This window comes from Echinops telfairi, unplaced genomic scaffold (genome assembly GCF_000313985.2).
Source record: "Echinops telfairi isolate 266 unplaced genomic scaffold, ASM31398v2 ScPeMD7_5;HRSCAF=22, whole genome shotgun sequence".
In the NCBI taxonomy this organism is placed as follows: domain Eukaryota; kingdom Metazoa; phylum Chordata; class Mammalia; order Afrosoricida; family Tenrecidae; genus Echinops; species Echinops telfairi.
In genome coordinates, this window is record NW_022103901.1 from 25,080,203 (window position 1) to 25,106,629 (window position 26,427).

General features: G+C 46.9%; 1 protein-coding gene across 1 annotated transcript in view; it reads right to left on the bottom strand.

Annotated features, from left to right (window-relative positions):
- The window catches only part of IQCK (IQ motif containing K), a 128,439-nt gene that overhangs the window by 35,030 nt on the left and 66,982 nt on the right, over window positions 1-26,427 (bottom strand). Inside the window, exon 6 of the mRNA XM_030884375.2 lies at window positions 2,933-3,044. Within this exon, the coding sequence (XP_030740235.2) occupies window positions 2,933-3,044 (112 nt within the window). The remainder of the gene's footprint in view (window positions 1-2,932; window positions 3,045-26,427) is intronic.

Consider the following 26,427-nt stretch of genomic DNA (forward strand, 5'->3'; position numbering starts at 1 on the left):
GGGAGAAAGACGAGATTCTCTGCTGCTGTAAAGATTTAGTTTGGAAAACTTCTCCTCATCATATGGGGGAAATATGAGTTGGGGTCAACTTGGTGGTAGAGGGGTTTGTTTTGTTTTATTTTGGATACAACTTATTCATTCTACAGTGATAACATGGATGGACGATGGGCAATTCTGATATCTATAATCTCTCTTATTTCAGTAAGAGCTGTAATCACAGTTCCTAATAAAGTTTCTTTTATTTGTAGTTCAGAGAGAGAGAGACAGACAGACAGACCAATACTGTCTACTACAGTAGACTGTCTACTGTCTACTACAGTAGACTGTCTACTGTCTACTCCAACTCTTCCAGGCTCTTCACTGCATGGCACATTTTAGCTTCCCCACTCTACGCATCCATTTTCTCACTCCATCAGGATCTTTGTTCCCCACTTGGTCTACCAGAAGGTGAACAAGGCAGACAAGGCCTTTGTCCTCATGGAGCATACATGTTTGTGGGAAGATGTACAACTGCCACATAACAAATAACAGATGCACAAACAGAACTGCGCAGGACCTCTCTTGCTGCCCAGAGCAGAAGATGCAGAGGTCTGGAAGTACCTCGTGTTAAAGAGAACCCAGAACAACTGGTGATCGGGTGCCTCCTTGAATTCTCAACGATAGCTGAGCATTAGAGTCGCCTGGCAAATGACAAACACCGAAGCACCAGCATCCCCGCCATTGTAATGAGGACCAGTCCCCGAAGGGGAGGAACTGGTCCGTGTAAGAACAGAATAGAGAATGGAGTGAGGGGGTTGGAACTCGACCGCAGGTGGGAGGACCTAGAGCAGAGCAGGCCTGCAGCCACTAAGGTCAGTCTGATGACTTCTGCCAGTTGTGGTTGTCGCTGGTGGCCATCGAGTGGGCCCCAACTCATAGTGACCCAAAACACAGCCAAATGAACCCCTGCCCAGTCCTGTGCCATCCCCAGGATTAGTTGTGGAGCAAACCCTGGTGGTCTGTCAGGCTCATACTGGCTGGTTTTTAGAAGTAGACCGCCAGGCCTTTCTTCTGAGGCCGGAAGCCCCACTGAAGCCGACTGAGCATCCTAACATCATGCAGGCCTCCCTGGCAGTAGTACACTGGCTGGGGGCGGAACTTTTCCATAAGTTTGCATATTTTAAAATACTGTGTGCTTATCTAGACGATTCCAACATCACATTTCTTTCCTTCGATCCAAAGTCTTAAAGGTTCCCCCTTGAATGAGTTCTCCCATCCCGCTCAAACATCTTTACATTCCAGCATATATATTTATAGTGATGCAAACTTACTGTTTGGCCTTATTGATTTTCCTACTTGATAGTATGCCAGAGCCTCCCTCTTTAAATAAATTATGCTAAATTCATACCATGGTATCATCAAAAACCACACTGCTGCTCTCCGGCGGCTGACAGGAGAGGCATCCACTGTGGCGCAGGGGGAATAGTGGATTATATAACAAAATATGAACAGTATCCCATTTTCAATTAAATATGACTCAGTGTTTGTATCTTTTCATACTGGACAAGGTAGAGCAGATATTGTTATGGGTTAAATTGCATGTCCCTCCCTGCAAACGATGTGTGGAAGTCCTGTCCTAGCCCCTGTGCATGCAAATGCGGCCTGGTTTAAAGAGTTTCTCTCTGAAGATAGAATCAGTTTCGTTAGGGAGGTCAGACTGGACTAGAGTAGGCCCCCATCCCTTCCAAGTGGTGTCTTCCAAACGGGGAGAACAGACATGGACACTGTCCCACTGGGAGAGGACACGCCGTGTGGAGATGCAGCTAGACACCAAGGACTGCCATGGGGCCCAGGGCTACAAGGCTGGAAATGCTAAGGGAGGGGCCCCCTGTGGAGCTGGGGGAGCACAGAGCTGCCGTCTGTCTGTGCCCTGCATCTGCAGACCCCAAGACTGACTGTTCACGCCTGTTCTCCAGAGTTTGTTAGGCAGCATTTTGGAAGTGAAAGCAGACAGGCACCCAAATATTAACCAGGGTGGAATCACTGGGTGTCCCCCTCCCCACCCTTTCCTGGCTATTTTTCAAATTTCCTTATCTTAAAACCATGGGAAAAAATTTTTTTTTAATTTTAAGGATGAAAACACACAGGACAAAAGAGTGACATTGGCTTGTGACAGGTGATGGCATTTGTTAAGTTCTTCTCTGTACTTACTGTGTGCGCCTCCAGTTCTGAGAAAAAGACGGGGACGACCAGCAAAAAGCACGACTTCAGTTCAAACACACGCTCCATCAACAGGCGAGTGAAAAAGCACCACTCCTCACGTTGGGCGGCTCTGACTCAGAGCGACCCAGTGGGACAGAGCAGAGCTGTGCTGGACGGCCTCCCAGAGGACCATCTCGATGGAAACAGGTCATCAGGCTTTTCTCTAGAGGAGCCACTGGTGGGTTTGAACTGCCAGCTTTTTGGTTAGAAGCCGAGCACTTAGGCACTCTGCCATCAGCACACGTACACATTGGTAGACACCATGTTTCCAAAATGATGGGTTATTCTTGGTGTCTTACAGTTTTTAAAAAGAGACCAGCAGGGGATAGGGAGTGTAAAAAGAGGAGCTGATACCAAGGGCTCAAATAGAAAGTAAATGTTTTGAAAATGATGATGGCAACATATGTACCAATATGCTTAATACAACTGATGCATGGATTGATTGTGATAAGAGCTGTAAGAGCCCCCAGTAAAATGATCTTAAAAATAAAAAGAGAGAGCTGTCCCTGGAAAGTGACACTGGCAGTGGCCAGGTGAACTGGACCACCTCCTCCCTGTCAACCCCAAAGCAGAACTATGATACTTATTCAGCTGTTTCTGCCTTAGACAAATGGAGATCCATGCAGACCTGGAAGACCTTGGATCGGGCGTTCCTCGAAATCACCTAGGGGCTGGGGGTCAAGCAACTGACCTTTTTGTTCTTGTTTGGCCCAGAACATCTTGACTCGCTGGCGAATGTGCTTGTCTTCACGTAACTTCTTCTGCCACTGACGCAACTCTTGGATCTCAGGATCGCAGCGAACCTGCAAAACGTCCAGGGAACTTCAGGTCCTTTCCCACCCCTCCCTGCCCACTGCCCACTCACCCGCATGGGCATCCTTGACAGGCCAACTTAGATGATACAAGGATCCTGGTTGCATAAGAGTCACTCAGGCCCCTCTGAGGGCCAACGAGCCTGTGGGATGTCTGGCTACATCAACAGCAGGCCAACAACAATCTACGTATGAGCTGCCTGATGAAACTATAAAGCCACCACAAATGCCATCCTCCGTTTCCCTGCAGGCTCATTTAAAAAGGTGGGAAGAGGTGTTATTATTTTTAAGATAGTTTCATAGTTCCAATACACAGTAGCCATGGTGGCACAGTGGTTATGCGTTGGGCTGCGATCCGTATGGTCAGCAGTTCAAAACCACCAGCAGCTCCTCAGGAGAAAGTCTATAACTTTACAGACTGGGCTTTCTGCTCCTGTAAAGTTATAGACTTGGTAACCCACAGGGGGTCACTTTGAGTCAGCAGTGATTCCATGGCAGGGGGTATCTAAAATATGATCATTTCAACATTATTTGGGTGAGGTTTTCCTTTCTCTTCCATCCAAGAAATATTCAAGCCCAAGCCTCCTTCCATCAAGGTCAATTTCAATTCCTGGGGACCCTACAGAGGTTTTCTGGGACCAAGGCAGGGTAGTCATGCCTTTCTCTCACAGAGCAGAGGTCTGAACCGCTGGCCTTGCAGTCAGCAGTCCACACTTAACAACAGCACAACCAGGGCTCTTGGAAATCTGTTGTGCGGTGTGCAACTGACTGCACACCTCAGTCTGGACTAGTGGCTTTAGTGTGCTCCACAGTCACATACAGCTGGTGGCCACAGTATTTGTTGGTGAGGTTCTAGATTGCTCACAGCTAATGGACAAGCCAGGGTTCAGTGTGACACCCACTGACCAAGTGTATGCTACAGACTGGGCTCCGTGCTAGCCTTTGGGAGTAAAGAGGTGATTAAGGATCAGTGGAATGATTACTTTATGGTTGATCTTTATGACGACTCCACATTTGTTGAGCATACTTACGATGTTCCAAGCATTGTGTAAGTGCACTGCAAATTCGAATCCTCAAAGTGACCTAATAAGGCAGGAGTTACTGTTCTTATTTCACAGAGGAAGGAACTGAGAGCTTAAGAAACTTGTCAAGCCACTCAGGTAGGATCTGGGATTCAAATTTCAGCAGACTGATCCCAGTTACCCTTCAAGGACCTAGATTCTTGCTAGAAGCATGGGGGATCCAGGAAGAAAGTCAAATAAAGCATGGTATGAGTGAGGACATCCAGGTGCCATGGGAACGCAGGAGACATCTTACTGGGTCAGGAGGGGTCAAGAATACCCCCTAGAGCCGTGGTTCTCAACCTTCCTAATATAGTTCATGTTGTGGCGACTCCCCAACCATAAAATTATTTTCGTTGCTACTTTATCACTGTCATTTTGCTACTGTTAGGAATTGGGTGACCCCTGAGAAAGAAAGGGTCATTCGACCCTCAAAGGAGTCGCGACCCACACGTTGAGAACTGCTGCCCTAGAGGAAGTGAAGCTGGCTGGAGTCTGGAGGATGAAGGGGGGTGGAGGGTGACAGTGTGCCAGCCTGGGCACAGGCTTGAGGTGCAAAACAGACGTGGGTGCTCAGGCCCAGAATCACCACCTTCGCCCTGCCTGTTTGCACTGGCTGGAGGCACTGCTCTGGCCAAGCAGGCTCCACCGCTGGACGTGACTTTAAAGCCTCTGAAGAAAGCCAGGAGGCATCCTGGCGAATGAAGGTCACCTTTTCCAAACATGTGCCCATGAAAATGGTTCCCTGACTCAGCTCCTCAGATGGACTATTAACTGTAGCTACTTTGGAGTTTTCCTTAGTTCATCTGCCATTCCTCTAAAAGGAACCCTGGGGGGCCTGTTGCATAAGCATTGGACTGCTAGGTCTGCGGTTCAAATCCACCAGCTGGTCCCCAGGAGAAAGAAGAGGCTGTCGGCTCCCATGAAGATTTTACAGGCTCAGAAACCCTATCTAGAGTTGCTATGAGTCAGAATGACCGGATGACATGTTTTGGGTGGGTACGCATCTGAAACGTGGCAGAAGCTTGATATCGCAGTGAGCCTGTGTAACTGGAGAGATCGCAAGCCCCAGGCCCGGAGCAGTGGCCCTTTCTAGGAAGGGATCCAATGTGCCCAAAGGGGAGAGCTGGCCTGATGGCTTGTCCTGCTGCCCTCCTGTGGCCTCAGATGCCAGGAGGGATGGACAGACTGAAGCAGAAATGGAAAGCTCACATCCTGCAGGTGCAGCATCGGTGGAGGGCCAGAGTGGTGGCAAATGAGAGCGAACACGCTGGTTTGAAAGGCCAGCCACCCTCTGGCTCTCAGCAGCCGCGAGGCAGGGCTAACCCCTCTGCTATCGCAGACCATCCTAGGGAACATTAAACTCCATATTCTGGCATTGGGATCTTGGTTTCCCATGTAGTCACTGCAGTCTTGGAGGGAGCCCAAGCCTAACACCCCAAGGTTGAATGTTGAGAGTCACCCACATAGCTCCCTCCCTCCCAGGACTCAACTAGAGACCCCAGAGGGCTGGGTTGAGCAGGGCTTCACTGCCTGTTGGTGGCTCTCCTGCCAAGAGAGGGCCCACCTTCCTCCTCCCCCTCATAAGGCCCTTCCCTCCTGTAGGGAGCACCCCTCATGCAGTCTTACAACCGGGAACCTTGACATTAGTGCTGGGCTAACCTCAACCCCCTCTCTCCCAGAAAGTTTGGACCAGCCTGTTGGGGAGGCTTACAATGCGTACATATTGTTCTCCGAATACAGCAGTGCTTCCGTATTGGATAACAAGCGGCCGAGAGACAAACGAGCAAAAACATCTGAAGCATTTCCCCTGGAATTGACTCTCAAGCCTTTAATATGCGATGAGCCAACTCCCAGCTCCCTGTCATCATTCCGGAAGCCTGTGCTTGCTCACAGGTGCCTGCTTCGGGAGACTTGCCTCTCTGGCCAGAGAGGCCTCTGTCTTTTCCTGTATTCCCTTTCCTTTCCAAACAAGGCTGGCTGCTCACCCAGGGAGCATAGAGCAGCCCTGCGAATCGGCTGGGAGTAGCTTCTCGTTACCAGGAACGTCTGGATCCCTGGAGAAGGCTTTTGTTAGCCCAGGGGAGAGCAGGCACCCATTGTGCCAGGCTAATCCTGGGCATTATGACCAGGATTAAGGGAATCCATTTAAATGGCAACTTTTCATACCAATCCGGGAATTCCACAGAGTCCAGTGCTATGCTGACACCACACAAAGTGAAGGCCATCTCGGCCTCTTACTTTCACTTCCTTAAAAGCGTGGTTTGCCTGTTCTTCCCCAAAAGGCACACGAGGCATTATATATTTACTGTGTCCTTGACTTTGGGGTACAGCCAGACAAAAAAGTCCTTTATGGAGATATGAATTTTTTTTGGTAAATATCTATGAGACCATCAAGTTCAAGCACAATCATATAATGATAGGAGGGTAGGTTTTAAAAGTCCATAGAAATCTTTATTAAATAAAAATATCAAAATGTGAAGCTATTGTTTCTTAACATATCACCCACCTAGGTCTATACAGTGCTTCTATCTCTTACTCTTCCCTAAAGAATTCTGCCTCTTTGACTCATACCATGTCAAAAAGGCAGGGAGGGGGAGGTGCATCCTTGGGGGACTCAAGTCATGGGCCCTGGAAATGCTGAGTCTGGAGAACAAAAGGTCTGAAGAGGCAAGGTCCGGGCCGCCGGCGGGCAGGGTAAGGTTTCCCCACCGCATCTTCCTAGGGCAGCCCTTGCTGTACTCAGAGAAGATGCATTGTCATGACGGAAAAACAACTGCAGCACAATTTTCCTAGCCCCTTTTAAAAAAACCAATGCAGTTTTCCGTTGTCTTAAAATGTCTTCCTAATAAGCCCCTGTGATCATCCCATGTTCTTTGAGGAAAAAGGGAATCCCAAGTCACCGTGATCTTCTGAACAGACCTTTCTGCCTCGAATCGAACTGTGCCACCCCCCCCAAGCCCCCCGCCCCGCAAGCCACTGTTTGGATTGGACTTGTTTTGAAGGCTCTTGAACGAGACTAAGACAAGTGCATTATGGGAGATTCTATCTGCAGCCATCCATTGATTGAAGAGACAAGTTTAAACAGGCTTTGTTTGGAACAAGTCGGAGGGGGCTGCAGAAGGTGTGGGGAGATTCTGCATATTTTCCTTGCATTTTCCCACACTTTCTGAAGCCCCCGGGTATAGACAGGGCCCCGAGTTGCAATGCTTTTCACTCACCCTCTCATATTACTCTGAACCATCCGGGGAAACCATACTGGTTATGGAAGCCAACTCTCGATCAGACAGCCTGAGTCTTGGCTCTGCAGATCATGAGCCGAGGAACCTTAAACAAGCTAATTAAGCTCTGAGTCTCAATTTTTTTCATCTGTCAGATGGGTCATAGGCATGTTTCCATCATTATGGTGGTGTGGAACCACACAGACATGATACACTTGGAGTGTAAACACACATAGTAAGCTCTCACTGCACTAGAAATATCCTAAATGAATTTTAAAATGAATCCGAGTGATCTGCATCACCCGAGAGGGAAGCCGGCCCATAGTACCCTGAGCCAAGGAGCTGAGGGGCCAATGATGGATACAATAGAAAGCAAGGCCTCTTCCCAAGGGTTTACAAAGGAGCCTGCAGAAGCTAGGAACTGTGTAGGGTGGAAACCTGTCAGAGATGGAAAACTCAAATAGGTTCCATTAAAGGGGCTGATGGTGCGTGGTGAGATGCACCTTGTCAAAGGATGGACACCATCGAGATCTGGAGAAACAAGTCATCCATTACCAATTTTTATTGTTTTTTAACTTGAGGATGGGAGAGGGCTATGGGGGCTGGGAAGTGGTGGAGGCAAAGATGGCTTGGGAGAGTGTCCCCTGTGAGGCTGAAATTACCCTTCACGGAGCTACCTCACCTTTCCCCCTGGGCTCGGACAGTGGGGTGAGTGAGGGCCGTATATGGTTCTGCTGTGCACAGGGTCCCTTCCGAACTGACTCAGGAGCACCTACGCTTCGGAATTCCTTTTGGCTTGTTCTCCCTACTTCTTGGCAAAACAGACGAACACATAGGCACAGCTAGCCCCGCTGCGTGACTCCCCGGAGTGGTTCTCATGGCTCTGTGGGTGGATACGCATATATGGCGGGTGCTGGCACGTGGCTGGAGCGTGGGGCAGGCAGCCCTTCAGTAACGCTCCCATGAGTGGCCCTCTGACTTAGCACAAGAGGCCACGTGGTACGACTTTGATGTGCCCTGCAGACTAATGATTATACTGACGGTTCTGAACTTAAGCAAAGCAGATCTCAGCCTCTCCTTCTAATGACTTAATAACATGTCAAGACTTTCCAATGCGCTCATGAATTCCACTGTTCCTTGGTCAGCAAGCTTGATGGGTTCCCCTCAGGGGTTGGCAAAACAAAACAGAAGATGGTTTCTTGTCTGGCTGTTAGTAGTGTTTGTTATTGCTTTAATAATAGAATCTTTAAACCTGTAGATACTCTGGACTCACTGGGACTTTGGAGATACGATGTGATATTTGGCTGCCTCTCAGGAGTTAGTTGGGACTTCCAAGGAGGAGAAGGGCATTCAGAGCAGCATTTGTCAAATGCTGGCTGTCTGAGCAGGTGCACGGCTGTTGCTCTGGGCCGTCCTGGTGGCCCCAGCTCATGAAGGGCCTGTGTACAACATCATGTAGCACTGCCTGGTCTGGCACCATCCCCTGTGATTGGTTGTAGATCTGAGCATTTTCACTGGCTGATCTTTCTGAAGAAGATCACCACGTTTTTCATCCTTGTCTGTCTTAGTCTAGAAGCACCGCTGCTCACCATCATGACAACACCAGGCAAGCCTCCACAGAGGGACGGGCGATGGCTGTGCATGAAGTGCGCTGCTCAGGGAAGAATCCCCAGGAGCCCCTGAAGGAAGAGTCCTATCACTCAATCACCTGTGCCCACTGCTGCTGCAGAGAGGGGCCGCAGAGCCAGGTTTTGACTCATTGTGGCCCCATGGGTTTTCTAGGCTGTAATCTTTACAAGAACCCATTTAGACATCTTTTCTCCTGTAGAACCACTCGGTGACTTCGAACCACCACCCTTTGGTTAGTAGATTCTTTAAAAAGCCATTGTGCCACTAATAGTGCCATCCACCATCATCGATTCAACTCTGAGGCTGTCAATCTTGACAACTTTCTGAGCCTGAAAATCTTCGCAAGTGAAGAAACTCCTCCCTTTCCCCCACAGAGCGGCTAATGGGTTTGAACTGCTGGCCTGTGCTTAGCAGCCCCAGGAATAACAGTCAAAGCCACCAGTCTTTCATGCCTTGCTGCTCCATTGCAGTCAAGTCAATTAGTAAGTGGTAAGTTCAGTAAGTGGGCTGTATGTAGCACTTCACAATCTAATCAGGTAGAAAATAATCAGTGCTCCTGGCATTAGCAGTCAAGGAATCAGAAGATGTACTGCATTGGGTAAGTGTGCTAAAGACAACCTCTCTAAAGTGTTACACAGCAAGGAGGTCACTCTGAGGACTAAGGAGTGCCCAATCCAGGCCATGGTATGGTCAGTAGCCTGGGAAGCATACAAGTCAGACAAGGAACCCGGAAGACCCCAGAAAAACTCATTCATTTGAATTATGGTATTGGCAAAGAACCTCAAAAGTACCACGGTGTGCCAGAGAGCCAACAAACTGGTCTGGGACCGAGTGCAGCCAGAATGCTCATGGGAAACGAGGGTGGCCAAACCCTGCCTCATGTACTTTGCACATGAGCTCAGAAGGGCCCAGGCCCTGGAAAGAGACACCCTGCATGGTAACGTAGAAGGCCAGTGAAAAAGAGGAAGGCTCTCAATGAGATGGGTGGACACCGTGGCTGCCACAAGGGGCTCAAACCAAACGACGACGATGAGGATGATGCAGGACTGGGCAGTGTCTGATCCTGTTGCGCTGTAAGTCAGAACTGACTCGGCAACACTGACCAACAACCACGAGCAATAAGACCAAATGTGAACTGATGCCCAGGAATCATATGCTGTCAAAGAATAATGGATATACGACCTCCTGCCAGAGAATAGACAAATCTATCTTGGAAGGAGTACAATTAAATGCTCTTTAGAAACAAAAGCTATCTTGTGTACATTGGGCATGTTATCAGAGGGGACCAGTCCCTGGAGAAGGTATCGTGCTTAGTAGAGAATCCGAGAAAAAGAAGAAGACGCGAACTAGAACACGAAATACTACAGTAGCTGGCGTGAGCTCAGCAACCATCCTGAGGCTGGTGCAGGACCAGGCACTGTTTTATTACAGGCAGGATGTTCTGAGTCAGAACTGACGCACCTATACTAACAATCAACAGGTAAGTCTAGGTTGCGTGCTACTTTCCCTCTCGATGAAACTCCCCACGCCAAACAAACTGCCATCAATTCAATCCTGACTCACGGTGACCCTCCAGGACAGAGTCGAGCTCAGCTTTGGGGTTTCTGGGACCTCCCAGTTGTCATGGGAGTGACAGTCTCATCGTCCTCCATGGAGGGGCTGGAGGTTTCCACTGCTCACCTTGTGGTTCGCAGCTCAGGGCACAGTCCCTTGTGTCACCAGGACTCCGAGTCACTCTAGGTTAGAAGAGGTTAGTTCACTGTCCCCTGGTGCAGACCACTCCGGATTAGCTAGCGGGAGTCACTGTCACTGTTTGTGCAGGAGCTGTTCTCTGTAAGATCACTTCTAAGGTTCCCGGTTCGGAGCATTTCATATTTTATTTTATTTTTATTTATTTATAAACATTTTATTAGGGGCTCATACAACTGTTATCGCAATCCATACACACATCAATTGTGTAAAGCGCATTTGTACATCATTCTCAAAACATTTTCTCTCCATTTAAACCCCCGGCATTAGGTCCTCATTTTTCCCCTCCCTCCCCGCTCCCCCCTCCCGCATGAGCCCTTGATAGTTTATAAATTGGTATTTTGTCATATCTTGCCCTGCATTTCATATTTTAATAACGATGCATTGTGATGAGATTTTACCCTGATTTATCAAGTTCTAGATTCATGCTTCTTCAATTTTGTTGTCTCACTCAGCACCTTTTCAATATCTCTCAGCCCACTCCTCTATTTATTCTATTGTCCTCCTTCTGGGATTCTTGATAAGACTTGTTAGAACATCACATTCTGCCTTCCTAGTCTCTAAACTGCTTTTCCTGCCTCCCATCTTGCTCTCTTCCATTTCTCACATCTGCCTTCCAGTTTACTACAGACTCCTTCAGCTTCATGTATCTGCTATTTAACGCTGTAAAAGTCCCTTTAATAATAATGCCACATCACAATGCATTCAAAGGTAGTTCCCATCAAGTGCATGCAACCCTTCCTGGTACTCATTTACCTAAATAATCAGGGAATGAGCAAGTTGCAAAGCACTTAAACTATTGTATGGGTATTTGATATCATTTCCAATGATTTACAGGTTTTATGTATTATAGAGCAGGTGCTTTATACATAGTCAACTCTTAATCCTTTTGAACAGCTATGAAGTGGGCACTACTGCTATCCCTACCTTCAATGAAAAAACTGAGGCACAGAGCTCTGAAATACTTGCCTAATCTTTTTAGTGGTGTAGCCAATACTTGAACTTGAGTTGTCTGGAGTCTAAAGCAGTGACTCTCTACAGGCTGCACATTGGAATCGCTGTGGGAATGCCTCAGTCCTACCAACACAAGTTCTCATGTAACTGGCCTAGAGTTGCGGGCTTTTCAGAGTTGCCCAGATGTTTCTGCTGTGGGGCCAGATTGAAGCCACTGTTCTAAAGGTTGGGCACGTCACATTCTCACTATGGCGGTGGCTCTCAACATGTGGGGCCCAGACTAGTAGCATCAGCATCCTCCAGGAACATGTTAGGAATGCAGATTCTGAGGCCCCACCCCAGACCTCTAGGACACAGTGAGGATGGGGCCCCACAGGCTGTTCTAACAGGCCTGGCAGATCATTCAGTGCAGTGTGTCCCCCAGTTAGCTTTATCGTGTCTATCTATGAAGTGGTGCTGAACACCCCCAGCTTCTTGAACCCAGATAGCCCTCATGACCTGCTTCAGTCAACAGCATTAATCGAAGAGATGCTGTGAAAGAAAACTCCAGACTTGAGGCTTGGAGAAGGTTGAAGCTTCAAGATTTTGCCTCCTTGCCATCATGTAAGGATGCTGGATCAGAGGCCCACTGGAAACGATCCAAAATGTCCCAGACAACAGGCAGCACCAACTGCCGGCATGTGAGTGAGGCCAGGATGGGCAATGCAGCCTGGCCCAGTGATCAGCTGAATAAAGCCATGTGAATGAACCCAGGTTAAATTGGTGTAGGAGTCACCCAGCCAAGGCACAGCAATGTCTGACAGAAAACTACAGGTGCTTCATTTTATAGTGGTTTGTTTTGCAGCACAAGGGATCTTCTATGAGGAACCTAACCCAATTTGCTTTGTCCATAAACTTCGTCTTGAAGGAGAATAGGCTGGCCCTCCCCAAAAAGGGATGCCAGGAAGGTGGGGAATTTGGCAAGTACAACTTGTCAGGCACGGAGCCGTGGTGATGCAATGGTTAAGCACAGCTGCTAACTGAAATCTTGGTGGTTCACGTTCAGGAGCTTCATGGGAGAAAGACCTTGAAACCTGCTCTCATAAGCATTCCAGCCAGGAAATGTTCTATGGCAGTTCTGCGGCATCACATGGGGTCAACTCCATGACACCTGTGGTAGTTACCTAATTTCATGTCAACTTGATAATAAAGTTAGGGGTGGAGTCTAGCCTGTCAATCATATAGCCTGATGATGCCTCCTTGTGGGCGTGGCCTTCTCATGAGGATTCTGGGCACTTCCTCTCTTTCTCCTGGAGGTGGGCCACACTCTCACTTTGCTTCACCTTACTGAGGAGATACACTCAGAGAGCTGGAGGAACCACATGGATACCTGTGCCTGTGCTGAGATGCTTCCACTGGCATTGGATCCACAAGACTTTTCATCTACCAGCCTGTGATCTTCCTGCATTCGGCATCATTGCATGTGGTACATGAGTCTGCAGAAGAATTTATGGACTAGTATCAGACATATGGGCTAATATTGGACTTATGGACTTGATCTGGACTAAGTTGGGATGTTTTCTCAATGTACATTTGCTCTTCCATATAAAGCTCTTTTCTATACATATGTGAATGTCTCTGGATTTGCTTCTCCAGTCAATCCAGCCTAACACAGCACCCAAGAGCAACAAATTGCCAGGTAAGGGTCCAATACTCAAACACTAGCCAAAAGATGGGTAGTTCAAATCCACCCAGAGGTCCCTATGAAAACTGGCCTGTCAATCGGCTTACAATAGGTGACAGTTGTGAGAAATATATGGACTAGTTCTACTCTGCATGCCTGGGGTCACTATGAGTTGACATTGTGCCAACTAACAAGAACGTACCAGGCAGAGCACTAGGTGCTCTCATGAGCATGTGAACTGAGCGGTCACAAAAGACCTCGGGCTTAAAGGGTTAATGGTATGCAGTTACTGCCTGAGGTTATTGTTAAGCTCTGACCAACGCAAGCCCACCTACAGACAAACAAAACACTGCCTAGTCCTGCACCATCCTCACAATTGTTGCAATGTTTGAGTCCACTGTTGCAGCCAGTATGTCAAACCATCTTGTTGAGGGTCTTCCTCTTTTGCTGACCCTTTACTTTGCCAAGCATGATGTCCTTTTCCAGGGATGGGTACTTCCTGATAACGTGTCCAAAATACATGAGCACGACATCTCATCATCATTGTTCTGAAGTCCACTTATACTTCTAATAAATAGTTGTTCATTCTTTTGGCAGGCGATGGTATATTCAATATTCTTCATCAACACCATAGTTCAAATGCATTGATTCTTTTCCAGCCTTCCTTATGTCATTGTCCAACTTCCTCACGCATGGTAGGCATTTGAAAATACTACGGGGTTGGGTCAGGTGCACTTTAATCCTAAAAGTGACATCTTTAAGACTTCTAACAGCTTTTTTGAAGCACATTTTCCCAATAACTTCTTGAATGCTGTTTCCATGGGCATTGATTGTAGATCAAAGTAAAATGAAATCTTTAGTAACTTCAATCTTTTTTCTGTTTATTATGATGTTTATTAGTCCAGTCATGAGGACTTGGGGTTTCTTTATGTTGAGTTGCAAATCCATAGTGAAGGCTACTGTCGTCTGTGATCTTCATCTGTAAGTGTTTCAAGTCCTCATCACCTTCAATACGCAAAGGTGTGCCATCTGCACATCACAGGTTGTTCATGGGCCTTCCTCCAATCCTGATGTGCATTCTAATCATGTAGTCCAGCTTCTCAGATTATGTGCTCAGTATACAGAATGAATATACATGGTGAAAGTATATAGCCCTGATACACACCTTTCCTGATTTTAAGCCAGTCAGCATGTTCTTGTCCTGTTTGAACCACTGCATCTTGGTCTATGTGTAGGGTCTACATGGACATCATTGAGTGTTCTAGAATTCCTACTCTTTGCATTATTATCCATAGCTTGTTATGTATCAATGCCTTTGTATAGTTTAAAAAAAAGAGTAAACATCTTTCTCATGTTCTTTGCTTTCAGCCAAGATCCATCTGGCATCAGCAATATCCCTTGTTCCACTTACTCTTCTGAACTGGCTTGAATTTCTGATAGCTCCCTGTTGATGTAATGTTGCAGCTAATTTTGAATTATCTTCAACAAGATTTTACTTGCATGTGACATTAATGATATCATTCAATACTTTCTGTATTCTATTGGGTCACTTTTCTTTGGAATGGACCCAAATATGGATCTTTTCCAGTCAGTTAGACAGGCAGCTGTCTTCCAAATGTCTTGGTATAGGCTACTGAGTGCTTCCACTGCCGCATCCATGTTTTTAAAGCATTTTGATTGGTCAACTCCTAGAGTCTTGTTTTTCGCTAAAGTCATCAGTGCAGCGTGGATTTATTCTGTCAACACCATCAGTTCTTGATCACATTCTACTTCTTGAAATGACTGGATATTGACCAATTCTTTTTGTCTCGGTGACTGCATATTCCTTCCATCTTCTTTCAATATTTTGCTCATAACACCCTTCAGCGTTGCAACACAAACAAAGCCAAGACCAAACTCACTGCTATGGAGTCAATTTCAACTCATAGTGACCCTATAGGGCAGGGTAGAACTGCCCCTGTGGGTTTCCGAGACCTTACATTTTTATGGGAGCCGACAGACTCATCCTTCTCCTGAGGAGCAGCCCATGGGTTTGAACTGCTGACCTTGTGGTTAGCAGCTCACTGCACAACCCGACACCACTACAGCTTCATCACAGCACAAGGCTTGTTTTTTCTTCAGTTCTATCAGTTTGAGAAGTAACCACTTTCCCTTTTTTCTAAGTAGAGGTCTTTGTTCATTTCATTAAAAGTTTTCAAGACTTTTCAAGTTACCTTTTGAGATTATCTGTTCCTCTTTTACTTCATTACTTCTCCCATTCACTAACTTCTCTACATTCTGCAACAGGTTTCAGAGTCTCTTCAGAAACTTTGATATTCTCTTTCTTCCGTGTCTTTTTCATGACTTTCAGAATTCTTCTTGAGTAATAATCTCAATGATTCCACAGCTCTTCTGGTCTTTGATTACTAGTGTTCAATACATCCAGTTTATTCTTGAGATGATCTCTAAATTCAGGTGGGATATACTCAAGGTCATAATTTGGCTTTGATGGACTTACTTTGTCTTCAACTTGAACCTGCATCTCAGCCACTGATGATCTCTTCTGCAGTTGGCCCCTAACTTTATTTCAATGACACTGAAATTCTCCATTGTCTCTTTCCACAAATGTACTTGATTTTATTCCTGTGTACTCTATCTGGTGAGCTCCACTTATACAGTCATCATTTGTGATACTAAAAATAAGTACTTTCAATGAATAAGTTGTTGGTTTTGCAAAATAATGTCATGTCATCTTCAATGTTTTTATCATCAAAGCCGTATTTTTCAACTACCAAACTTTCCTCTTATTTTCAACTTTCCCATTACAATCACCAGTGATTATCAATGCATCTTGATTGTACGTTTGATTGGTTTCAGATTGCAGAAGTTAGTAAACACCTTCAATGTCTCCAACTTTTACTTTAGTGGTTGGTACAAAAATCTGAATAACAGTCGTCTGAACTGGACTTCCTTGCAGGATACTAATCTATCACCGAAAGCACTGCCATTCAGGATAGATCCTGAAATGTTCTTTTTGACCATGAAAGTGATGATATTGCTATTTGTCATGCCCAACCCAGTAAACCATATGCTTGTCCAATCTAAAATGGCCAACACCATTCCATTTCAGCAAATACCTCGGATACCTATCTTTGTATGTTTCATTTCAATCATGACCATTTCTGGTTTTTCTAGATTCAAACTTCAAACATTACACATTCTGGTTTTCAGCTGTTTCTTCTTACTTTAAGTCCTGCCACCTCAGCAAATGAAGGCCCCGAAAGCTTTGCTCCATCCACGTCATTCAAGTTGACTCTCTTTTGAAGAGAGTCAGCTCTTCCCCAGCTGTATTTTGAGTATCTTCCAACCTAAGGGCTCATCTTCTGGTGCTCCCTGGGACACTGTGCAACTCTTATCCATTAAGTTTTCAGCGACTAATTTTTCAGAAGCAAACCAATCCCGCTTCTTCTTCCTAGTCTGTCTGTCTTTGGAATCTATGCTGAGCCCTGGCTATCATAGGTGGCCTGGCTGGTATTTCATATACTGGTGGCATAGCTTCCAGCATCATGACATCATGTAAGTCACCACGGTACGACAAATTGACAGATGAGTGGTGAAGTTACTGCTGAGAAATTCTTAATAATTTTAAACAAGGGGCCCTTCATTTCCATCTTGCACTCAAACCCACTCATGTTAGAGCAGTGCTACTGTACTTTTTTTTCTTATTTACTCCAAGAAGTTTTCTTGTTTAGCCCTCACAGCACCCTTAAGGACCAGTTGCTGTTGTTAGCTGCCATCAAATAGACCCCAACTCATAGCAATTCCATTCCCTGTAAGACTGGAACTTGGTGATCATTAGGCTCTCAGTGGCTGGTTTCTGGAAGTCTATCACCAGGCCTTTCTTCCTAGGCTGTCTTAATTTGGAAGCTCTCCTGAAGCTGTTCAGCCTCACCCTTACACGACAGCTTCCACTGACAGAGGAGTGGTGGTAGTCACACTTGACATGCATTGCCCAGGAATAGAGCCCAGGTCTCCTGTATGGAAGGCAAGAATCCTACCAATGAGCCATCACCACCTTCTTAGGTACCAGAGTTCATTATTCTTATCTGTTCACATTTTACCAGTCAGCAAAGTGAGACTCAGAGAAGTTATACACGAATCCACGGTCACACAGTCAGGGATGTAGGATGGCAGCCCTCAGGTGCCTCCAATCTCTGAGTCACAGTGCTGACCCTCTGTGGTGAAGCCTAAGACCCTGTGAGTTAAGTCCTGGCTGGGTTTATGGGTCCCCGTCACATGCTTGGGGTGGATTGTGACTGCACTACTAGAAAGGAGGAGGTGCTGCTGAAAGCCTGACAAATTGGCAAAGCATTTTCCGGGCATATTCAGGAAAATCCATTTACAGATATAACCCAGAATCTATTTAAACAACGATCAGGAGCGAGCAGGGGGAGGGGGGTGTCTGGCCTGGGAAGCTGGGTCCAAAGCAGCCCCAACTCTCACTATTTATAGGCTGTGGCCTATTTGGGTTTGCTGGTTGGCCCTGAAACTGCCCGGAGAGCCAGGGCCTGGAAAGTGACAATGGAAAGTAGGCGCCTGCATTCTGAGGTACGGCTGGAACCATGCTGGGCACAAACAAAGGTTTTTTCTGATGAGCTCAAGGACATTTGGTAAAACAGGACTTTTCAAAGAGTCTTTGAAAAAAAAGAAAAACCCTTGGGAAATCATCGGGAACATAAACTTACAGAAAGTAAATGTATGACTCAGATCTCATCAAAAGAGAAGCAGCATGATCGATCGCTGAGCCAAGGGCTGGCCACTATGCTAAGCTCTTGACATTTCATTTATAACCTGATACAGAACCCTCTGAGGGCAGCACAGTTATCCCCATTTTATAGGAAAGGCAACAGAGGCCAGAGCAATGATGCAATGGGCTGAATAGGGAAGGGCTGGGGAGCCCGGATGAAGATGCAAATCTGACAGCACCCTTCCCCAGCCCACCACTCTGCTTCTCAACCTTTAAGTGCAAAGGCTCACCTGGGGGATTCTGACTGCAGAGGGATTGAGTGGGGTCCTGGGATGCTGCATTTCTAACTCGTTTTCAAGTGACCATGAAACTGCTGCTCCCAGGACCAGAATCTGAGTAGGAAGGATATAGACTGACAGCACTTGTAACCTCCTGTCACCAGCTCACCACACGGCAGTCTGGGTCAAGAGATTTCCTCTCCATGGCTGAATCACAACCTGCCATTTTGGCCGCTTACATCGACACATGTTCATTATCTCACGCAGGCAGTTTCTGGTGGCCAGGCATCCAGGAGAATCTTACCTGGGAGGTTCGGGCTCAGATCTCTCCTTTGATCGCCGTCAGGATTTCTGTGGGAACTGCAGTTGTGGGAAAACTAGATTGGGCTGGAGGAGCCCAGGCAAGATCACTCACCCACAGGGCTGATGGAGGGAGACTTTAGTTGTAATCCATACTGAAGGCTGCACTCCTTGATCTTCATCAGCAAGTGCTTCTAATCGTCCTCCCTTTCAACAAACAAGACTGTGCCATCTGCATATTGTAACTTGTTCATAAGTCTTCCTCAAATCCCGATTCCGCATTCTTCTTCATATAGACCAGCTTCTCTGATGCTGTGCTCAGCATAGATTGAACAAGTATGGCGAGAGAATACAACCTGTAGCACACCTTTCCTAATTTTAAACCATGCAGTATTCCTGTTCACACAACTGTCTCTTGAACCACATATAAGTTCTGAATGAGCACAATGAAGTGTTCTAGAATTCCTATTCTTCTCAAGGTTAACCACAGTTTATTATGGTCCACACAGTCGAATGCCTTTGCATAGTCAATGAAATACTAGTAAACATCTTTCTGATATTCTCTACTTTGAGCCAAGCTCCTTCTGATATCAGCAATGATATCCCTTGTCCCACATCCTTCCCCACACTATTAGGGCCATCAATGAGGTAATTGGGACCAACCTGAGAACTTTCCCACAGGGACTACATAGGCTATCAGAAAAAGGGAAGGCTACAAATAAAGATGACTCACAAATTGACAAATGGGATACACTGAAGATAAAACACCTGTATATATCAAAAGAATTCACCAAGAGAGTAATAAGAGAGCCCATGGACTAGAAAAACATCTTTAGCAATGACACATCAGACAAAGGCCTTATTACTAAAATCTACAAAACTCTGCTAGCTTCCAAAAAGAAAAAACCTAATTGCCCACTAAGGAGGTGGGCAAAGGACCTGAACAGAAGTTTCACAAGGGCAGAAATCTGAATGGCCAATAAACATAAGAGAAAATGTTCTCGATCATTAGCCCTAAGAGAAATGGACATTAAAACAACAATGAGATACCACCGAACACCCTCAAAGATAGCCCAATTCAAAAAATCAGAAAGCAACAAGTGTTGGAGGGGCTATGGTGAGATAGGAACTCTCATCCACTGCTGGTGGACCTGTAGGTATGTAAAGCCACTATGGAAATCGATTTGGCGATATCTAAAACAAATGGAAATTGAGCTACCATATGACCCAGCAATCCCCCTACTGGGCATATACCCAGAAGAGGCAAGATACAAACCACAGCCAGACATCTGTGCTCCAATGTTCATGGCAGCACAATTCACAATCACAAGGAGTTGGAAACAACTCAAATTTCCACCAACAGATGAATGGATTAGAAAACTGTGGCATATACATACAAAGGAGTACTATGCATCACTAAAAAGCAGAGATGAATGCATGAAGCACATCGCCATATGAGAAGAACTGGAGGAAATTATGCTAAGCGAAAAAAGCCATGCACAAAAGGACAAGTACAACATGAGTCCGCTGAGGTAAGCTTAAAAAATAAAATAAAATGCAAAAGGGGCATAGGGAAAAAGTTACTGTATACAAACATTCCTGGGGAGAGGTCCCACATCCTTTTCTGAACCTTTGGCAGTCCCCTGCCAATGTACTGCTGCAACCATTGTTGGATGATCTTCAGCAAAATTTCACTTGCATGTGATCTCAGTGAAATTGTTCTATAGTTTTCATTTTCTAATGGGTCGTCTTTTTTTGGAATGGGCATGAATATGGATCTGTTCCAGTCAGATGGCCAAGAATCTGTCTTACAAATGTCCTAACACAGACAAGTGGGTTCTTCCAATGCTTCGTTAGCTTGTTCATCCTCGGTAGAGTAGGCGTCAAATGTGGAACAAAACTCTAACTCATTAAAAAAACAAAAGCACACCCTCTAAATCAAGAGATAGGCTCGGACAGAAATTGGATGAACTGTGGAGTCAATGGCCCTCTGAGCCTGGAACTGAAATCACTGTGTGGTTCAATTTTCAGCCGCACAAAACAGAGAAGTCTATAAGGGAAAATAACCCAGGGGAGGTATGCACTCCTGAGAACAAGCAACCACCCACCATCAAACTAGCAGCCTTTTCCCAGGGATAAAACTCAGAGGCAGAAGGGGTTCAGAAAGAAGGCTGAACAGAAAGAGGAAACCCAGGCAGGAAGTGGGATGAGTGATGTTACATTGTGGGAATTACAATCAACAACATAAAGCCAATAGTGTATGAATTGTTGAATGGAAGACTGATTTGCTCTGTAACTTCCGCCCACTTCACAAAAAGGTTTTAAAAAAAAAGGATGTAAGCTTCATAAGGGCAGGGATTCATTCCCCACAATCTCTCCAGCATCTAGAACAATGCCTTCCTGCCATGTAGTAGGCACGCTATCATACCAGTGAATGGCTTTCCGTGAAATGATGCCATCTAACCTTAGAGCCTGCTTTGCTTAACTATTTTGCAATATTGCCTTCAACGTAGCCTTGAAAAACTGCAGAGTGTTAAAAAACGAATTGTCTTGGACAGATGCACTGAGCCACAGCCTGTCACACGGGAAACGTGAATCATCTCAAGCCGCTGGCCTTTGTCTCCGTGCCAGACAAGCTTGTGCCCTCACCTGGGCTGCATCAAAACCACCCAACAAAGACAGCTACCCCCATTACACAACACCCCCCACACACTCCCTCCACACACATACACCTGAGAACAGAAGTGCTGCTTCAAGCCTCACTGGGTCACCTGGCTGGGCGACTGTCCCTGGAGCGAAGCCAGAGAGAGTGAATGACGGCGCTCCTGCACAAAGGGAGGAAGTGCACCCTCCACCCTGCCAGCAGCCCCAGGAGACAGCCCTTCTGGAAAGGTGGAAGAGGAAGCTGGAGAGAGCTGTCGAGCGGACCAACAATACTGGGAAGCCAAACGCTCCAGCGGAAGCAGAAGGAAGAAGGCTCTGGACCTCAGCCCGCTCATTGTTGGGACTCCCTGAGGACAGAGAACCGAACACCAACTCCCAACGGCCTCCTCAGGGCCAAGGTTGCTGGGCTCCCTTTTAGATGGGAGTATTTCAGCTCTGAACATGTTTGACCAAATCCCACCTATTGGCTGCATTGGTAGTGGACTCTCCTTCAGTCAGAGCCACGCGTTAAATGAGAAGGCCTGTACAAACGGCATCCCAAACTCACAACCAGGGAGTCAATTCCAACTCACAGCAATCCGACGGGGTAGAGGGGCCTGCCGCTCTGGGTTTGTAAATCTTTACAGGAACAGAAAACCTCATCTTTCTCCCCTGGGGCAGTTGGTGAGTTTGAACAACTGACCTTGCTGTTCAAAGTCCAACACGTAAGCCAATAGGCCAACAGGGCTCCTTGAAAAATGACATAGCCCTAAATATAGATGTCTATGTGTGTATGTATATATGTACCCAGATGTGAAACCCCTATCTATAAGAAACATATGAGAAGTATTCCATATATTCACTGACAAGGCAAGGGCCAAATTTTTAGCATGGTTACCTCTGGGGACCAGGGTTGCGGCTGGGCGAGAATGAGTCCTTTCACATTTCACTTAAATCACTTCGATATGGTCAGGTGGGTTTTTTGGTTTGCTTATTTGTGTGTTTGTTTACCATGAGCATCTGTTCTTTCATAATACCTACATTAATACACAGGTTTTCACACTAGGACGGTCGGGTTTCTTTGGAGCCTGAGCTCGCGCACCGAGCCCCACACTGCTTTCAGAGGTGATCAAAAGCTGCCGTGCGATGACACCTGTCTCAGGTGACGCTCTCCAGGGTTGGGGGCTGGTCCCCAGGGTGCCCATCCTCTGCACACTTTGTCTCCGGTGACATCAGGCTCTGCTTCCCAGAAGTACACTGTTGTAGCTCATCCTGCCCAAGACCCCCGGCCACCGCAGTGCTGGAAGTTTGGGAAGGGCTTGTGCTCATCCCCCTGCTCTGCTCCCTGGTTAGTCTCGCACACCTCGAGCCATCTTGGTAAAGATTCTTTCCCTTTTGTAAGGACACAGAGTCGCTGCGATTCTTCACATAAAGATGCTGTATACACTCACAGCCTTATCCATGGCCTGCATTTCTGCATCTCGTTGTCAAGACACTTCCTCCTACCTGCCATCTTTAAAGCCACTCTGACCCTAGACTGGGCAGCTGTGATCACTCCCGATTTAAAGAGTGACAACTTGAGATTGGCAGTGTATAGGTTGGCCCTGAAGTATCTAACCTGGTAGACAGCAAAGGCAATGCCAGTGTATCACAGGGCTCCATCCTGGCTACATGTTGAGTCACCAGGAGTTTTCACAACCCCCTGTCCTGGTCTTGCCATGGCTGCTGAAGAAGAATCGCAGAGGAGAGACACTCTGGGCAGCCGTTTAAAAATAAAATCTGTCCACCAGTGACTTTGACGCAGAGCCATTCAAGACCATAGCAATACATAGGCACCAAATAGTACATCTTAATAAACCTCAAATGTGATTTTTTTTTTTTACCACCAGGGTTAAGGAATTTTTCTTTGGTACCTGTTGTTGGGGTTCTACCGTGGAATGCTGCTCAGGAAGAACAAGGAGCAGACTACTTGTGCACACAGCCACACGCAGGAGCACCCTTTGTATTAGGCCGAGTGGCAAAAGCCAGACTCAAGGGCTACATCCTGAGTGGATCCATTCATATCACATCCTGGAAAAGGCAAACCAGTGGTGGCAGAAAAACAGATGAGTGGTTTCCAGGGACTGGGGACATGGGGGTTAACCCCCGAGGGCAACATGAATGAGTCTGGGGAGGTGTGTTTTCTAGTTTATTGTTCAGGCTAGATGACTGTCTGCCACTTGCCAAAAAATCTGAGAACTTTATGTCAAAAAGGGTGAGTTTTATTGTACTTAATGTATACCTTTTAAGAAGTATTAACATACACACACACACAGGCTACCACCACACACTCACTAGAATAGCTAACATTACAGGCCAAACATACCAACGTGGAAGAAGACATGAAGCCATCAGGGCCCTCATACATTCCTGGTAGGCATGAATACCAAATCATTAACGAGAGAGAGACAGAAGGAGAGAAGCTGAGCAAGGGTGAGACAGAGAAAGCTGTGGCCTTGAACTCTGGCTGGGCTACTTCGCATACCTCATAGAGTAGTCAGGAGCGACAACGAGGAGCTCGTGCTTGTGAAAGGGTGCGTGCAGTGCCAGGCATAGCAAGCGCTCAGACAGCCGGTTTCTCTGCTGCTCTCTCCTCTGACAGTTCAGACGGGCAAACAGGGCACACCTGTACACTCCCATTCTCAAAGTACGGATGAACTCTGGATCTGCAGCACCGAGGACCAGTCGGATGAGAGCATGACCGAACGGAGCGCTGGGCCAGAAACCACAGGAGCAGACCCAGAAGGCCGCAGGGCGGAAGCATAGAAGGACTGAGTGCAGCCACCCTTGGAAGCATCCCGCTTAGAATGTGAAGGTCTAACACCTGAATCCTTGGCCTGAAACCAAGGCCTACGCATCTGTTGAAGTTTCAGGATTTGATGTCACTTGTTTCATGGAATTTGTGTAGGTGACCTTAACCTTCTTAATAGCGTATAGATAGGAGCATTTCACACATTACAAAATGTTTGAAACAGATTTCAATACCATGGCCTTGAGCATCAGAGTTACCAGCTAGGTTTCATACATATCTCTGAAAGGGCCTTAAAGAAACCACGGTCGGGGCTGACATGTCTGGTTTGGAAGGTAATTTGGTAGCTGAACTGGGCTGGAACGGTATTCTTGAGCCAGCAAACAAAGGGGTCTCAGGGAGAAAATAAATCCTTCCAGATGGAGTCACTGTTAGACGGCGGCCCTGGCAGAGACGACTTGTCAATCACCAAATGGACGGCTAGTCCCTCTGGGGCTTCAGAGAGCCACGCTGCAGCCTGCGCCCCGTCAACAGGGGAGCAGGCTAGAAATCTGATCCAGTGTCTCACAGTCTGCATTCCTTCTGCACGATACAATGTCTGACTCTTGCTGGCCAAGGACCCACCTGCCCACAGATATCAGCGACGAGTGAAGAAGACCCTTCCCGTCTCCTACTTGAGAAACCAACCACGCCCAGGCTCGCCTTTCCTCCTCATTACCTGCAGCCCTCTTCTCTCAAACCCACTTGGGGGAATTCTAATTTCATGGCTCCACATGACAAGGCTCGGTGAAGAGGAGATTCCTAAGCGCCAGTGATAAAATTCTTATACTGCGCTCAAGTGTCCTCTGGGGGCATTAACAGACACAGCTGTTGAGGTCAAGGATAAGCAACTCTCACAAACTCCATTTATATGCCTGTGTAAGACACAGAGAGAGATTTATAAGACAGAATGATACAGCCTGCTCTGATCTGTTCTCAAATGTCCTCAAGAAAGATCCTTTAAGCAATTCAGTCATTCATTCATGTCTTTATTGAGAGCCTACTAGGTGCCCATAAACAATTAAGGGACAATCGACTAGAATGTCAGGTGGTCAGTAAGTGACAAGAAGAAAATGGAGATGAAGAGGCTGACAGGTGATGAAGGGGATGCTATTTTTAAAAAGGTGACCGAAAGCTGACATTCAAGAAGAGCCTGAAAGCAGCAAGGGAGGACACAGCGACTGATCGTCACAGTGGAGATCCAGCACAAAGAACAAGGGCAAAGGCTGCTGGGGAGGCGCATGCGGACTCTAGGACTAAAGGGCAGGAATCGGGGGCAGATGAGCCCAGGGCAAGATGGCTTCCTGAAGGCTTGGGCTGCCACATGCCTGGCCTCTTGGCATGCCTGACACAAAGAACGCTTCTCTGTCCCCACAACTGCAGTAGGAATCCGGAATTGGGCTCCTTGGATCGGGTGGCCTAATTTAGGTCCCATGCCCATTCCAGAATTAATCCTGTGTGGCAGTTAGAATTGATGTCAACTTGCACCTGCGGAGGGGTGGAGTCCCACCTGTCAATCAGGTCACAGCCTGATGGTGCCTCCTGGGGGTGTGCCCTCTTTATAAGAGACACACTGGGAATTCTTCCACCCTCTCTGCCCCTTCACCTTCCGGCTTGCTGGGACTCTGTGCCTGCCTCCGGGGCTGGCCCCAGGTAGATGCCCCAAACCTGAGAGCTGTCAGCTTTCTGCCATCTTTCCACTGACCTGGGATCCACTCGACTCTGCACCCCCAGGGCTATGATCTGCCTGCACCCTGCTTCACCTTTCTGCATCACTGGCCTGCAGCTACTTGAGTCTGAAGAAGGGTCTGGCTAGCATTAGACTTCTGGACTTGAGCTGGACTAGGCTGGGATGTAAAATTACTTCTTAATTTAACGCTCTTTCTTAGACATATACGAATGTCATTAGTTTTGTTTCTCTAAAGAACTTAGCCTACCATATCCTGGTGGTCAGAGGACTATGATATTCAAGTGTCCAAGGTGCCACTGCCTTCCTTATAGCCAGAGTGTCCCAAGAAAACTCCCAGTCTGCTGACACCGCACTGTTTCCTCCATGGACAGAGGACTTGTCCGTACCTTCTCACTGCTCCCTGTGGGGGGCGAGCCAGACCTTCCTACTTGCCTGTTCTTTTTCAGCTTTGGAGGTCCAAACAGAAGCTGCCGAGGCAACTTTACACTGTGCCCTTCACCTTCATTTCGCATGGTTGACTGATGGCCCGCCATGCTCTGCTGTCAAGACGTCTAGAAGAGGAGTCACCTTTGGGGCAGCGAGTTGCTGAACCCCATCCCGTGAATGAGAGGCTGCAGGAAACTGGGCTCAAAG